The sequence below is a fragment of the Taudactylus pleione genome, unplaced genomic scaffold, assembly GCF_031769625.1.
Source record: "Taudactylus pleione unplaced genomic scaffold, aTauple2 ptg000393l, whole genome shotgun sequence".
In the NCBI taxonomy this organism is placed as follows: Eukaryota; Metazoa; Chordata; class Amphibia; order Anura; family Myobatrachidae; genus Taudactylus; species Taudactylus pleione.
In genome coordinates, this window is record NW_028284794.1 from 1,040,001 (window position 1) to 1,055,951 (window position 15,951).

The window sequence follows — 15,951 nt, forward strand, 5'->3', positions numbered from 1 at the left end:
GTGGCTATTTTACTTTTATTTATTTCTTTTCAAATTTCCACCTTACTCTCCCGTGTTGTTTATTTCACGTGTGGCTATTTTATTTTTATTTTTATTTTTTTTCAAACTTCCCGGGGTGCTGCTGCAAGGGCGCCGCGAGGCGGGGCGGGTCTGCACCTCACTCCTCCTGTGTTTTTTTTAGTCTCATGGGTGGCTACATAATTTTTTTTTTTTAAATTCCAGTGGCGGCCACCAGGGGGCACCGGGAGGCGGGGCGGGTCTGCACCTCGCTCACCCTATGCTTTTATTTCATGGGTGGCTATAGAATTATTTTTTTTTTTTAAATTCCCGGGGCGGCCACCGGGGGGCGCCGCGACTCTGCCCTTCACTCACCCTATGCTTTTATTTCATGGGTGGCTATGTCATTTTATTTATTTTTTTAAACATTTCCCGGGCGGCCACCGGGGGGCGCCGCGAGGCGGGGCGGGTCTGCACCTCACTCCCCCTATGTTTTTATTTCATGGGTGGCATATGATTTGTAATTTTTTTATTTTTTTTTAAATTCCCGGGCGGCCACCGGGGGGCGCCGCGTGGCGGGTCTGCACCTCACTCTCGCTTTGTTTTTACTTCACGGGTGGCTATTCAAATTTGTTTATTTTATTTTTTTTTTCATTTTCCCGGGGGGCCACCGGGGGGCGCCGCGGGGCGGGTCTGCACCTCACTCCCCCTATGTTTTTATTTCATGGGTGGCTATTTCTTAAAAAATATAAAAATTCCCGAGGTGCTGCTGCAGCGGTGCGGGGCGTCCACCGGGGGGCGCCGCGATTCGGGCGGGCCTGCACCTTGCACTCTCCCTATGTTTTTATTTCATGGGTGGCTACTTTAAAAATTTTCATTTTGTTATTTATTTTTTAATTCCCGGGGCGTCCATCGGGGGGCGCCGCGTGGGGGGGCGGGCCTGCACCTTGCACTCTCTCCCTATGTTTCCATTTCATGGGTGGCTACTTTAAAAATTTTCATTTTGTTATTCATTTTTTTGATTCCCGGGGCGTCCACCGGGGGGCGCCGCGCGGCGGGGCGGGCCTGCCCCGTGCACTCTCCCTGTGTTTTAATTTCATGGGTGGCTGTTTTTCATTTTTTTCAAAATAATAATAATAATAATAATAATAGTAATAATTTCACGGGGCGCTGCTGGTGCAGCGGCGCGGGGCACGGGTGGCTCTATTTTTTTTTATTTCAATTTTTTGCCCTCCCGGGGTTCCACCTTCGCCCCTGCCCCCTCCCCGGCCCCCCAGGAGCCCGTCAGGCCAAGGGGCGGCGGTCCATGGGAGGCCGACTCCCCTCTGCGGAGGCCCCGATGAGGTCGGACCGGGGTGCCCTCGTCCGCCCTGCGCTTCCGAGGCTTCGGGGAAGAGAGGGAGAAGTCGCCGCTGAAGGTGGCGCGCAGCACCGGTGGCGTGACCCGTGAGGGAAACCCTCCAGCGGATTGTTAGGAGAGGGAGAGAGAAAGCGAGGCGACTGGCCGGGGGGCCTTCTCCCACCCGAGGAGGCCCAGGCTGGGCTCCAGGAGAGCACGGGAGATTCTGCGAGCGAGGCGTCCCGGCCAGGGCTCCAGGAGAGCACGGGAGATTCTGCGAGCGAGGCAGCCCGGCCAGGGCTCCAGGAGAGCACGGGAGATTCTGCGAGCGAGGCGTTCCGTGCCAGGGCTCCAGGGGCGACCGGGGAGAGAGCCCCCTCCGCCAGCGCGGGAGCCCCCGGAGGTCTTTATCTAAATATCCCCATTGTAACCCCTTACTATACAGCTCCCAATAGATAGCCCTTGGCATACACATTCACCTGGTGATGCCTTAGCATACAGCTCCCAATAGTCACCCCTTAGCATATGGATCCCCATGCTTACGTATAGCGTATAGCTCAAAGGGGTGACACCTTAGCATACAGAATCTCTTTGGTGACCCCCTAGTACACAGCTCTCTTTGGTGACCTCTTCGTAGCATACAGATCCAAAAGGTGACCATGTAGCATATGGCTCTCCATGGTGAACCTTACCATACAGCTCCCCATGGTCACCCCTAAACATACAGCTTCCTGTAGTCATAGTATACAGGTCCCCTTGGTGACCACTTTAAAAATAACTTCTCATTGTGACCTCTTAGCATACAACTGCTGGAACCTGGCAGTGAAGATCCCAACAGGTGAGTATTTTTTCTATTTACTAACCTAACACCCCCTTAACCCTCCCTTAGGGGTGCCTAACCCTATCCTCCCCCCCAAGTGCCTAAACCTAACCCCCCCTTCCCCGCTGCCTAACCCTAAGTCTCCCGGGTGGTGTCTAACCCAAACCTCCCCCTGGCGGTGCCTAACCCTAATACCCCCTTCCTCTAGCCTAACCCTAACCTCCCAGGGGGGGTGCCTAATGCTAAGTCCCACCTGGGAGCCCTTAACCTAACCCCCCCTTCCCCCCCTCCATGCAGCCTAGCCCTAAGTCTCCCAGGGGGGGAGCCTAACCCTAACCTCCCCCGGGGGTACCTAACCCTAACCCCCCTTCCCCTAGCCTAACCCTAACCTCCCACTGTGGGTGCCTAACCGTAACCCCCCTTCCCCTAGCCTGACCATAACCTCCCTTGGGGGGTGCCTAACCCTAAGTCCCCCCTGGGAACCTCTAACCTTTCCCTCCCCCACTGCGGCTGTCTGTGCATGGCTTACTTTTGATGGTAAGCCAGGTGTCAGGCTCCCAGCGTAGGTCTATTGACAGGCGTTGGGATTTCGACGCCTGTCATTAGACACTTGCTGGGATTTGACAGTCGGGAAGCCGGAGGTTGGCATTGCGACTGGTAGCTTCCTGACTGCATTCCCAACTGCTCTTGATGAGCCCTAAGCAATTATCTCCCAGTGTTGCCCCTTAGCGCAGAGTTCCACAAGGTAACACAATAGCTTGCAGCTTAGCATGCTGTCTGCATGCAGTTTTCTGTTGTAACCCTATAGCATACAGCTCCTCATGGTGACCCCTTAGCATACAGTGACTCATGGTGACCCCTTACCATACTGCTCCCCATGGTGACCCCTTAGCATACAGCTCCCCATGGTGACACCTTGGCAGACAGCTCCCCATGGTGACCCCTAAGCATACAGCTCCCCATGGTGACCCCATAACAAACCGCTCTCCATTTTGACCCCTTGGCATACAGCTCCCCATGGTGACCCCTTGGCAAACAGCTACCCATGGTCACCACATACCACACAGCTCCCCATGGTGAATCCTTAGCAAACAGCTCCCCATGGTGACCCCTTAGCATACAGCTCCTCATGGTGACCCCTTAGAATACAGCTACCCATGGTCACGACTTACCATATAGCTCCCCATGGGGAATCCTTAGCAAACAGCTCCCCATGGTGACCCCTTGGCATACAGCTCCCCATGGTGACCCCTTAGCATACAGCTCCCCATGGTGACCCCTTAGCAAACAGCTCCCTATGGTGACCCCTTAGCAAACAGCTCTCCATGGTGACCACTTGACATACAGCTCCCCATGGTGACCTTTTATCATACAGCTCCCCATGGTGACCCCTTCGCATATAGCTCCCCATGGTGGCCCCTTAGCATACAGCTCCCCATGATGACCCCTTAGCATACAGCTCCCCATGGTGACCCCTTAACATACAGCTCCCATGGTGACCCATTAGCATACAGCTCCCCATTGTGACCCCTTAGCCTACAGCTCCCCATGGTGACCTCTTAGCATACAGCTTCCCATGGTGACCACTTAGCATACAGCTCCCCATGGTGACCCATTAGCATACAGCTCTCCATTGTGACCCCTTAGCATCCAGATCTCCATGGGGACCCTTAGCATACAGCTACCCCTGGTGACCCCTTAGCATACAGTTCTCCTGGTGACCCCTTAGCAAACAGTTCCCTCTCTTAACCCCTTAACATAAAGCTCTCTGTAGTGACCCCTTAGCATACAGCTCCCCAAATTAACCCCTTAGCACACATCTCCCCATAGTGACCCCTTAGAATACAGCTCCCCATGTTGACCCCTTATATACAACTCCACATGGTGATGCTTTAGCGTTCAGTTACTCATGGTACTGAGTTTGTAAATATTATTTATTTAGTAAAATTGTATTTTTATAATTCTATGGTTTTTGCCGAGTACAGAAATTAGGCATGTGCTGATTGGATTAGCTAGACACTTAGCTGCACATCCAATGCATTCCTGCAAATAACATCCCCTCCTGGAATACTGATTAGATATACTGTGCAGCTCCATGAAACTGTCAGGGGTGGGATGTGAGACCCCCAACATCCATAAGATTGTCCATCACTGATTAATGTTTTCCTTACCCTCTGATCTAAGTAAATACATGTCAGAGGCACACTGATAGTGCACTATATAGGAGAGTATCTTACAGAAGAATACAATGTTGTAAAATAACCCTCCCATGATCTAACAACCCTTTATAATTATATTTCAATGGAAAAACTGTGAATAATCATTAGTGATAATAACAAATAAACAATTATAATTTATGGAATAATTAATGTCTCATATTATCTTTTCAGCCTCTAACTTTGATCATGAAGTAAAAATCTTCCAGTCTGAGCCATCAGGGAGCACAGAAGACTCTGTCACCCTCAACTGCTCATACTCCCTACCACCAGACAGAGACCCTATGTGGATTGGAATCTACTGGAGAGTCGGTAGAGCAAGTGATGTTTATGCCTACCACCCCTCCAAAGAGATGGTTCATCCCAGGTACAGAAACAGGACAGAGCTGAGAGGACTGGCTGATCTCCATATAAAGGGGTTTCAAGAAACAGACAATAATAATTATTACTGCTTTGTGGTGCTCAAGTTCTGTGATGGGCTAAACAATATCAGCTCAGTAATTCAATATGGGAGTCGGACAGCACTAAACACAGGTAAAACCAAAATTATAGATATAGAATTACATAAAAAGTAACTGATATGTATGGGTTATCAGAACTAAAATAATCTGATATCTGTAACAATATAGTGCAATATATCCATTCTGTTTGTATACAGCTATCTCTCCGGTATTATACACCGCTGTTACTCGTCTTTACTTATTAAGGAATCTATTTTGCTATTGAATCAAATTGTTAGGATCAGCGGCAGTGGATCATCTTGAAGGCAGGTCCCAGCCATAGTAGGCGACTGGGACACTGCATCATGTCTTGATCCATGTTCCGCCTGCTGCAGGCAGCTGGAATCCTGTCTTGTCTGTGTGTAGCTTATTGCTGCATTCCTGTCTGTTTGTTTGTGTGCAGCGCCCAGCTGTACACTAGCTTGTCATTAGGGAAGCTCTCTGCAGGTATTGCTCTGAATGGACCCTGCATCTGATAAGTTACAGCCAGCCCTACACTCCGTGCCAGTGATATTGTCTGACATCCTATGTATGTTCTCCAGTGCTCAGAAGCCTCTGTTCTAGCTGGTCTTACCTAGTTCTGCAGTTCCTGTCCAGTACCTGTTTGCTTGATCTGTACTCGCCTCTGTGTCATTTGCCATAGTTCCATCTGTTCACACGCTTGCCATTTAGACTACCCAGGACAGTAACTTCTGCAGCCGTGGCCTTCTTTTCCACTTCCCGTGGCATTTCCATACCACAGCCTAGTCAAGTCATGTCAGTCTGTTCCAGCCGCACAAGCCTGCAGTGTTCTCAACCTTGTTGCATCTTGCCTGTGTTCATGCCGTGCCTGAGAGCACCTGTCTGCTGTGTTGTTCCAGTCGCACCTTGCCCTCAAGGCTGCACCTCGGCCCTCAAGCCGCATCGTGTTGTTGCAGTTGGATATTGGCACTCAAGGCCGCTCTGTCTTGTTCTTATCACACTTTGGGCCTCAAAGCCACACCTCAGCCCTCAAGGCTGCATTACATTGTTCCTGTCGCACCTCGGCCCTCAAGGTTACACCTCAGCCCCCAAGGCTGCATTGTGTTGCACTATTTGTACTAGTTGCACCCAAGACCTCAAGGCCACTCTGTCTTGTTGCTGTCACACCTTGGCACTCAAGGCTGCTCCGTGTTGTTCCTTTTGCACCATGGCCCTCAAGGCCACATTGTGTTGTTCCAGCAGCACCTCATCCCTGAAGGTTGTTCCATCTTGTTCCTGTCACACCTCAGCCCTCAAGGCTGCACCTCAGAGGCCACTCTGTGTTGTTCCAGTCACACCTCAGCCCTCAAGGCTACCCTTTGGCCCTCAAGGCCTCTCCGTGTGGTTCCTGTCACACCTTGGCCCGCAAGACTGTACCTTGATCTCAGTCTGCTACTTCAGCCAGAGGCTCTGCCACATTATTGTGAATGACCTGTTTAGTCCTTGTTTGTTATTTGTATGTCTAGTTAATGTCTGTTATTGGTCTGTCTAGTCCTTGCCTGTTATTTTGCCTATCTGGTCAATGCTTGTTTTATGCCAGTCCATGACTGTTATCTTGCCTTTTTAGTCCTTGTATGAAATGCTGCAATATCACAGTCCAGGTCACTCCTGCTGTGCAGCCTGTATTGTTTGTCTAGTCGCTGCTTGTCTGACAACCCAGCGGCACTATAGTCCCTAGATGTTCCTGAGACCTAATCATCTGTCGCTGCTAGAGTACCCTGTCCATCACACCTGTTCTAGTACCACTGACCTGCAGCCTCACTCCAGCTAGTACCAATAATGGAAGGACTGCCACTCCGCAGCATTGTTTCTTGTCAGTAGTTCTGCAGTGTCAGTTTTATAAGACTCTACTGCTGTAGGTTTAAATCCAGGCAGCCACCTAAGTACCGCTGTGAATATCAATCACTAAGGGAACAATGGGTGGCAGTTATTGGTGTAAGATCCTCTCCTTGGCTCTAGAGGCCTTACACAACCGTACAAGAACCGTAACACAAATATTTTCCAGGGCTATTTATCAATAAATAAAATTCACAGGGAACTGAGCAATATAATAAAGTGTTCATAGTAGGATATTCCCAGGGCCATAATAGGGCTTAATTGCCCAGTGCTGCCCCCAGTTATTTGCGTATGATGTTGCGCATAGCGGGTGGGGCTGTCAGCACCCAGAAGTGCAGCATTGTCAGGAGCATCTTGAAGATACTCCTGGTAGCTGTACACACAGCAAGGTGACTGCCAGTAGCTTCTAAAATATGCCATGGTTGGCATTGCTGCAGTGATACTAGCTGCAGGATGCCATTCCAGGGACCTTGCAAGCTCAAAGCAAAGGCCATGGAGCAGTGACTGTGCCACCCACAGAGCCCGGCACCGGTCGCACACCCTTAGTTACTGCTATGAATATTCCAATTTGAAACTAATACAGAGATGTTTAATACCTTCTATAGAAGACAAGTCTAGAAGTTGCTCATAGCAAGCAATCAGATCCTACCTTACATTGTATAGAATATACTACATAAAAGATAGCTACAAGCTGATTGGTTGCTATCGGCAACTTCTCCTCTTGTCCACTTTAGGAAAATTGATACATCTCCCCCTAAAGGCTCATACACACTTAACTATATGCTCCATGGACCATACTGTTAAGTGTTTGGCCTTGTTTGCCCGGGCTCTCCCAGGCAAACGACATTGGGCATACACACTGAATTATATCGGTAGCGATATCGTTCAGTGACATCACCCTGCAGTTCACCAAATATGCAGTGCCTGATGATATCGTCGGGTTGACCTGCAAGTTCAGGCGATGAAAGACTTTGTTAACGTTTTGAGAGAGCGCGCATCATTAACGATATCGTGCATACACACTGGATGATAGGAATGCTATGAACAATAACTATATCGTTATCGCCCATATCGTTCAGTTTACCATCTAGTGTATATGAGTCTTTAGTGAAAAATAGCAGTAAACTAAACTGAGAAATGATTATCTTACAGTATAGATATACACTACCAGTCAATAGTGATAGAACACCCCCATTTTTCTATTTACGCAGTTCAATGTCTATTTTTTTTCTAGAAAATTTTCTCCAATACATTTTTGACCGAACACACCTATAGCATTCTTTATACAATGGAAATTAAATATATTTTGGGAATTTCTTGCCAATACTGCTGCAGACAGTCCCACAAATCTGTTGGACTTGTAGGCTGCTGTCCCTTCTGTCCAGTTCATCCCAAATCAAAATAATAAGGTGTAAATCTGGAGACTGGCTGTGCCATTCCATGATTGGAAGCCTACTGTACCATTGTGTTCTTTTTCTCAAAGGTCCTGTAGTTGTGACATACTGTAGCCTAAATGTATGTTTTGGGTTGTTATCTTTCTGTAGGATGAACCCTTGACCAACCATGCATAGAGCAGAGAGCATTACATGGCACTGTAAAATACTCTGTAGCCTTTTTGGTTTAGGTTGTTAGTCACTTTTTGACAATTTGCCGACTTGGTATCTCTGAAAAGAGACCTTCACCCTTCCTCCTCCCCCTTGTTTGTATACTCAGGGGTTTATACACTAAGTGGCAGCTTGTAAAAACCAACACTTCCCAGTCTGTTAAAGCCTAAAATATAATATAGCAATGCTTTTAATAGTAAATAAATCCCAAACACTGGTAAACCATCCTTTAGTCTTCTCAACGCTGTACAAAATCTCTGCATGATGGACCAAAGATTTCACATTTTGATTCATCGGTCCATAAGACCTTCTTCCAGACTTCAGTAGTTCGCTGATTGAACTTAATGGCCAAGATGAGCCTTTCATTCATTACTGCAGAACAGCTGTAATTACCTAACCCATTACTTGTTGCCCGAAAAATGTTTTTTTGACAACTCTAAACTTTCAAATTTTTACTAACATACTGTAAACTTAATTTTTAAATAATTTCTAGCAGTTTACCCCTTACCTTTCTACCATTTCAGGCTATTTTTAGGACATGAATTGCTAAATTTCAATAAGAACTGAAAATTTTTTGGGTGTTGTAAAATGTTTGACCCGTAGTGTACTGCTTACAGAACCATTGAGAGCCTTTCTTTTACCTGGCCAAGGACATACATCTAAGATGGTGTTAGCCATTGTAGCCTATCATTTACCGGGAGAGAGATTAGTAGGATTCCTACCCAGACCATTAACCAACTTGGCGTTGGTTTGATAACTACACATGAGCAGTAATGGCCCGAGGTTCCTGCTGCAGAAAGTAAAGTGATTGCATCGGTGACCAACAGGGGCTCCTATTTCCGCCCCTGTTCCTGCATGTAATTATTAACACATATTGGTGGGACAGTATTTTTCATTTCCGAGAATAGTGTCAAAAAGAAATTCTAATTATTGGGCCGAAATCCTGATAATATATAGTCCCCATAGAATGCTGGAAGGTCCTCGATTTCAGTGACCACACTCTATTGTCGATTGCTGGTCATACTCTAAATTCAGGGCCACTGGTAATAACCGTCAGGTAGAAGCAGGCATTGAAGAAATCATGGGTATTTGATGTAATAGATAGTAGATCTGAGGTGTAGCAATTATAGCACAAGTGTTTGCGGTCAGAAATTCCAGTCATTGGGGTAAATTTACTAAGCATCTGTTTTGCTGTCAATTTTGTTGCACAGAATTTGGGGGGTGGGGACAATGATGATTTGTAGCCCCGCCCTTGCTGTAAAATGCTACCAATCACAGCTTAGAACAGTAGGGGGCAGAACCATGATAACACAAAAATGCCACTAAGCCCTCCTGGAGGGGGCTCTGCAAAGGTTGGCAAATATGTGTACAATGACAGTGGAAGGTAGGGATTGCATAACAATAAAGGTGCAAGCTGACATCTGGGGTTATAGTATTTAGAAATGGTACTTTACACCATATGTTAGTGCTGCTTACATTTTCTGCTCCAACCCGCAGAGAACAGCGGCTGGCAAAAGCTGCAGCTTCATACACATACTGTAGGCACTGATCTCCACCAGCTATAACATGGTGCTACAATGATTTTATTTGCTGAGTATAAATGGATGTACTGTATGCCTTTCTGCAGTGCAGGGAACAGCAATAAAATTATTTTTGCCATTAATCCATGAAGGCAAATCTGATTTCTGCATTGCGCTCAAAAAAACTAGTCACCTCCATTTACCTACCTGTACATACCAGGGGAACAGCCTCACTCCAACAAATGAATCACTTAGCCTAGATCAGTGGTCCTCAAGTAGTATAGGGTAACCCAAGCAGGGGAGAGCAACCTGCACATTGGATAGAGCCAAGCCCAAATCCCCTTGCGGGGGTCACTGGTGAAACCACCGGCGTGTTACATTCGCACCTCTCACTTGGATCTCAGTCAACTTCCCAGATACTGGTCATCCTTCAACTAATCAGTTCTCAGTCCATGAGGTGAAACTACATCAAACCTCTCAGTTTCACTGTCCTCACTCCTGAACCCTCGCCTACCAGTGACTACAGCTCGGAATAACAAACAAATCACACAACTGTGATAGAAACTAGATTCCATAAAATATCAAGCTGGACATACAATTTGTTATCATAATTATCAGAGTCCTTCTGAAATATGGTGACTTAGTAGGTCATTTTTGACACACAGAATTGCAGAAGCCCTATGCAACATCTTCTTAGTTGATCACTTTATGCTATTGTGTAGTTTTACCAAAGTGCATAGGTCTGTGGGACAAGATGACAAGATTTGAATGTGATGATAGGAAAAGAAGTTCAGAGTGATTGCATTCTGGTGCTTCCTAGTTCTGGAGACCAGTGCAAAAAATAGATTGCATTTTGCAGAGCAAGAAGTGGTGGAGATGGCAATTGTGCAACATATTTATGTTTTTGAAAGGATTTCCAACCATATTTGTTATGAAAAATGTGTGAGGAAAGTTGGGCTAATTGGCACAAGTTTTATGTCTGGTGTTAGCGAGTGGCCAGGAAGATGGTCGCGATGGTCAAGACCATCGCGACCATCGGGCTTGCGATGAGACCCTTGTGGTAGGGTCTCGTTGCTGCAAGCCCTAGAGTGCTTTCGGCTCTATCAGAGCCAAAAGCACTCCCACTGACATCACTTGTGATGTTAGTGGGGCCGGCCCCATACGGTAGGCGTTCCCATGTAACTCAACATCGACAGCACGCCCCCTTTGGTACGAGATCCAAAGCGACGGCTTGCCCGTCGCTAACCGGGTCTCGCGCATGCGCACGACGGAGCCGGCTTCATCGTGCGAATTCACACTGGGCCAACATCGACCTACTTGCGAGCGCTCGCGAGCAGGTCTGAATCAGGCCCACAATCTTCCTGCAGTCCGAGCTCAGGGCAGCCTCAGGTGGCTCTTAGACAGATTGGTGATCCTAACAAGATTGTCCGCAGTGTAATCAAAATCAGAAGGAGATACTCTGTCTGGTCCTAGGGCCTTCCTGGGCCTCAACCCTTTGAACAACCCAGCCACCTCATCCTGACTAACCTGCAATCCTGGGAGACTGCCCCTGGGTCCAGGTAAGGCAGAAGGAAGAGGTTCCTCAGCTTTAGCAGAAAAGTCAAATCTAACATTAGAGGCACAATCTGTTTTTTCAAGACTGCAATAAAAGACATTCAGGTCATCGACCAATTTCCGACTTGCGGTGGTGTGAGAAGGAGCTGACTTATAATTAGTAATAGCCTGCATACCCTTCCAAACCAACTCAGAATCATTTGTCAAAAATGTCTTTATCAATTTTCCCAAAAACCCCTTTTTCACATTAACTGATCTCTTTAATTAACACATTCCTATCCTGGTTATACTGCATCTTATCCCCACTCCTATATGCCTCCTCTTTTGCACAGCAAAGCTGCCTAAGCCTCACATTAAACCATGGCTTGTCATTATTAAATATGCAAAACATTTTTGTGGGCACACACAGATCCTCACAGAAACTAACATATGATGTTACAGTGTCAGTTAATTCATCCAAATCCAAATCAAACATGCCCCAATTGGTACAATCAAAACAGGCCTGAAGATCCGATTTAGCCTCATTGGTCCATCTCCTCGCAAACCTAACCCTTGGCTTGACGGCTTTGAGTTTCTGCCTATAGCTCGGGAAAAGGTGGACCAAGCAGTAATCAGAAAGCCCCAGCGCTGCACTGTTATAGTATCCTAAAGGATATCATAACAGTGATCCAACATGCGTTCTTCCCTAGTTGGGCACTTGATTTGCGGTCTGTACCTGGGGGCTTCTTTACTCAGATTTGCTTTATTGAAGTCCCCTAACACAATAAACAATGAATCAGGAAATTTAGACTCCAAATCATATATCTGAGTATCCAAGTAATGCACAGCATCATTTACACATGCTTGTGGAGGAATATATACCCCGACCAAGATAAATGATACAAACTCACGTGGAGAGTAAAATGGTTGCAATTAACAATAAACAACTCCAGGTTGGAACTACAAAACCTATGCAACACTACAACATTTTTGCACCACCCTTCGTTAATGTAAAAACAGACACCCTCTCCCTTTGATTTCCCAGAGAGTTCCAGTATAAGATCAGGTCTGTACAAACAGAGGGCCTGATTCAGACCCGCTTGCGAGTGCTGAGCGCTCACAAGCGGGTCGATGGTGCCCTAGTGCATATGCGCATGACGGAGGGAGCTCCGTCGTGCGCATGCGCGAGATCCGCATAGCGACGGCCAAGCCATCGCTATGAGTCTCGCACCAAAGGGGGCGTGCTGTCGATGGTGAGTGACAGCACACCCCCTTTGGTGTGTGTGCTGGGGGCATTGCTGCACAGACGGAGGCGTTCCCATGGGAACGCCTACCGTCTGGGTCCGGCCCCACTGACATCACTAGTGGAGTCAGTGGGAGTGCTTTTGGCTTTGATAGAGCCAAAAGCACTCCTGGGATTGCGGCAGAGAGACCCTACCGCAGGGTCTCGTCGCAAGCCCGATGGTCGCGATGGTCTTGACCATTGCGACCATCTTTTTGGCCGCTCGCTATAGCTGTGGGTGTCTTGACCATTGCGACCATCTTTTTGGCCGCTCGCTATAGCTGTGGGTGCAGCTACACCTTCCCCCAGTCTCTCCATCATCTTCCAGGAAACACCTCAGCAGAGATAGGCGATCCTCCAGAATGCCCGCTCCTACGGCTGGCTTGTCCTACAAGAAGTAGTTTTATAAAGTTTAAAAATAAACTTCCCTGTGATATATATAAATTGACAATTTTCAGAACATTTTTTTAAACATTACAAGTTGATGTTAAATAAGTGGAGAATATTAAGGTTAATATGTTTGTGTGACATACTGAATAATGCCTATTCCCTAACTACTGTTTCCTTCTTTTATTTTCAGATCAAACTCCGACTAACTCATCTCACCTTTCACAATTTGTACCAATTGCCATTTATGTTGGGATCAAATTCTTCATTCTCCTTTTACTGTTAGTTTTGGCTTTAATCTACATAAAGAAAAAGTAATGATACAAAACCGTATATAATCTAATATATGGTATAAACTGATTCTTCTTCAAATAATGTAAAAACAGGCTCAAGACTGAGATAGTAGAACCTTTGCTTTCTGATGGTTCAATGTACGCAAGCTTTGTTTGATATACAAACTTATTGAAAATATTGTATAAAATTACCTGCAGGTTGTGTGTATAATGTGTATATAATACATAAATGCATTCTTCATTTAGATTTGGGTCCCATTCCCAAGATATCACATTATGTTGTGCAAATATTTGAAAATGCACAATATTCCGATATCCATAATACCCCTGGTCCCAAGCATTTTGGATATAGGAAATTCAACCTGTAACAGAAATTACTGTATATATTTTTACCAATATAGCTGCTCACTGCTGTTTGCCAATGACAGCTCTAGGATGGTTTAATATATTGAAATTTTCAAAGCAACTAATGCAAATTAGAGGCCAGTTTAATAAACTTTTCTTGAGTGATGACCTGCAGGAGACAGTGGTGCGAAGTGGTGGTCAGAGATGACCTGCAGTAGACAGTGGTGAGAAGTAGTGTTCAGAGATGACCTGCAGTAGACAGTAGTGAGATGTGGTGTTCAGAGAAGATCTGCAGATCTGCAGTAGACAGTGGTGAGAAGTGGTGTTCAGAGATGACCTGTAGTAGACAGCGGTGAGAAGAAGTGATGTGCAGAGATGACCTGCAGGAAACAGTGGTGAGAAGTGGTGGTCAGAGATGACCTGCAGGAAACAGTGGTGAGAAGTGGTGTTCAGAGATGACCTGCAGTAGACAGTGGTGAGAAGAAGTGGTGTTCAGAGATGACCTGCAGGAGACAATGGTGAGAAGTGGTGTTCAGGGAAGATCTGCAGTAAACAGTGGTGAGATGTGGTGTTCAGAGATGACCTGCAGGATACAATGGTGAGAAGTGGTGTTCAGAGATGACCTGCAGGAGACAGTGGTGAGAAGTGGTGTTCAGAGATGACCTGCAGTAGACAGTGGTGAGAAGAAGTGGTGTTCAGAGATGACCTGCAGGAGACAATGGTGAGAAGTGGTGTTCAGGGAAGATCTGCAGTAAACAGTGGTGAGATGTGGTGTTCAGAGATGACCTGCAGGATACAATGGTGAGAAGTGGTGTTCAGAGATGACCTGCAGGAGACAGTGGTGAGAAGTGGTGTTCAGAGAAGATCTACAGTAGACAGTGGTGAGAAGTGGTGTTCAGAGATGACCAGCAGTAGACAGTGGTGAGAAGTGGTATTCAGAGATGACCTGCAGGAGACAGTGGTGAGAAATGGTGGTCAGAGATGACCTAAGGAGAAAGTGGTGAGAAATGGTGTTCAGTGATAAGAAGCAACTCCTAAGAAAATATTCAGGGTCTGATTTAGAGTTGCACCGAAGACCAGTTATGACAGTTCCTGCGATTTTTCGCGAAGTGTCCTCAGGGTGTGCTGTGGGTATATAGGTGGAACTGCAGGCTACACCATGTTAGGCAAATCTTGATGATGAATACAGATGTCTACTTTAAGTTACTGTCTCAAGCACCAATTGAGTATCTACATATACACATCATAAAACCAGCCAAGGATATCCAGCCAATACTTCATTACCTTCTGCAAAATGGACATTCACTTCCAGTCCTATATACAAAATATGCCACATCAACATGAACATTTATTAAAGACAGACAGCTACATCTGGCCTTAAGCATGTGGCCATACACTTCTGCTTTACCTACAGTGGATGCAAACTTTCTGGTATCTGCTATCACTTATGGTTTCTGGATGGAATCATAACTGAAGTTTTCATATTGCAATCCTATATAACCAGCATGGTCCACAACAGCTCACATCACCATGAAGAAGAGGTTTAAACCACAAAACATGTTGGTGCTCCTTTGTGAACTTATCAATCTACTTCAGACATTTTGGAATTACCTACTCCATGACCGGGTTACATGACCGCCTAGATGGCATCTCATAGCCCAGTGGAGAAGTGGAGGACAAGGAGCCACCATCTCCTGTACCACACTGTTTTATAGTCACAATCCAATAGCAGTACATTCATTGTATACATTATCCAGTTTTAATTTGTACTCTGATAAGAGTACATCTATATCTTATGTTTTATTTTGATTGTTTTTTATGATATAATAAATGTATAATTAAGGTTATATGCTGTTTCCCTCTCTTATGTATATTACACCTTTCTTGTTTGAAAGAGTCAAAAAGGGGACACCAGCAAAGCATATCGGTATTACAAGACACAACAGACAATCTCATTCTTCTATTGGGCATAATTCAGAGATGTATACACACCCAATGGTCTGCAAACATCTCCGATATATATTGATCAGCGCATGTGCAGGAACCGTACTACATATGCAGATCAGATCCTGCAGCGTCAGACTTAGTGTGCCTGCAGACTTCAGGTGAGCGACAGTCTGCAGCCTCTTGGGGGCGCTGAGGAGGCAGCAATGGGAGGCATTTTACAAAATGTGGGCAAGTCAGCCTCGTTTTGTAGGTGTGATAAGGCCAGGGTCCACATCTTCTGATGCAGCTTCACTGGCCCCAGCAACATGAAAACACCAGCGAGTTACTGAGAG

At 46.2% G+C, this 15,951-nt stretch overlaps 1 protein-coding gene across 1 annotated transcript in view; it reads left to right on the forward strand.

Moving 5' to 3' along the window:
- LOC148506833 (sialic acid-binding Ig-like lectin 12) overlaps positions 1–4,947 on the forward strand; it is a 32,293-nt gene extending 27,346 nt beyond the window's left edge. The window contains exon 3 of the mRNA XM_088446082.1: positions 4,547–4,947. Coding sequence (XP_088302208.1) covers positions 4,547–4,947 — 401 coding nt within the window. The remainder of the gene's footprint in view (positions 1–4,546) is intronic.
- Positions 4,948–15,951: the final 11,004 nt, after the last annotated feature.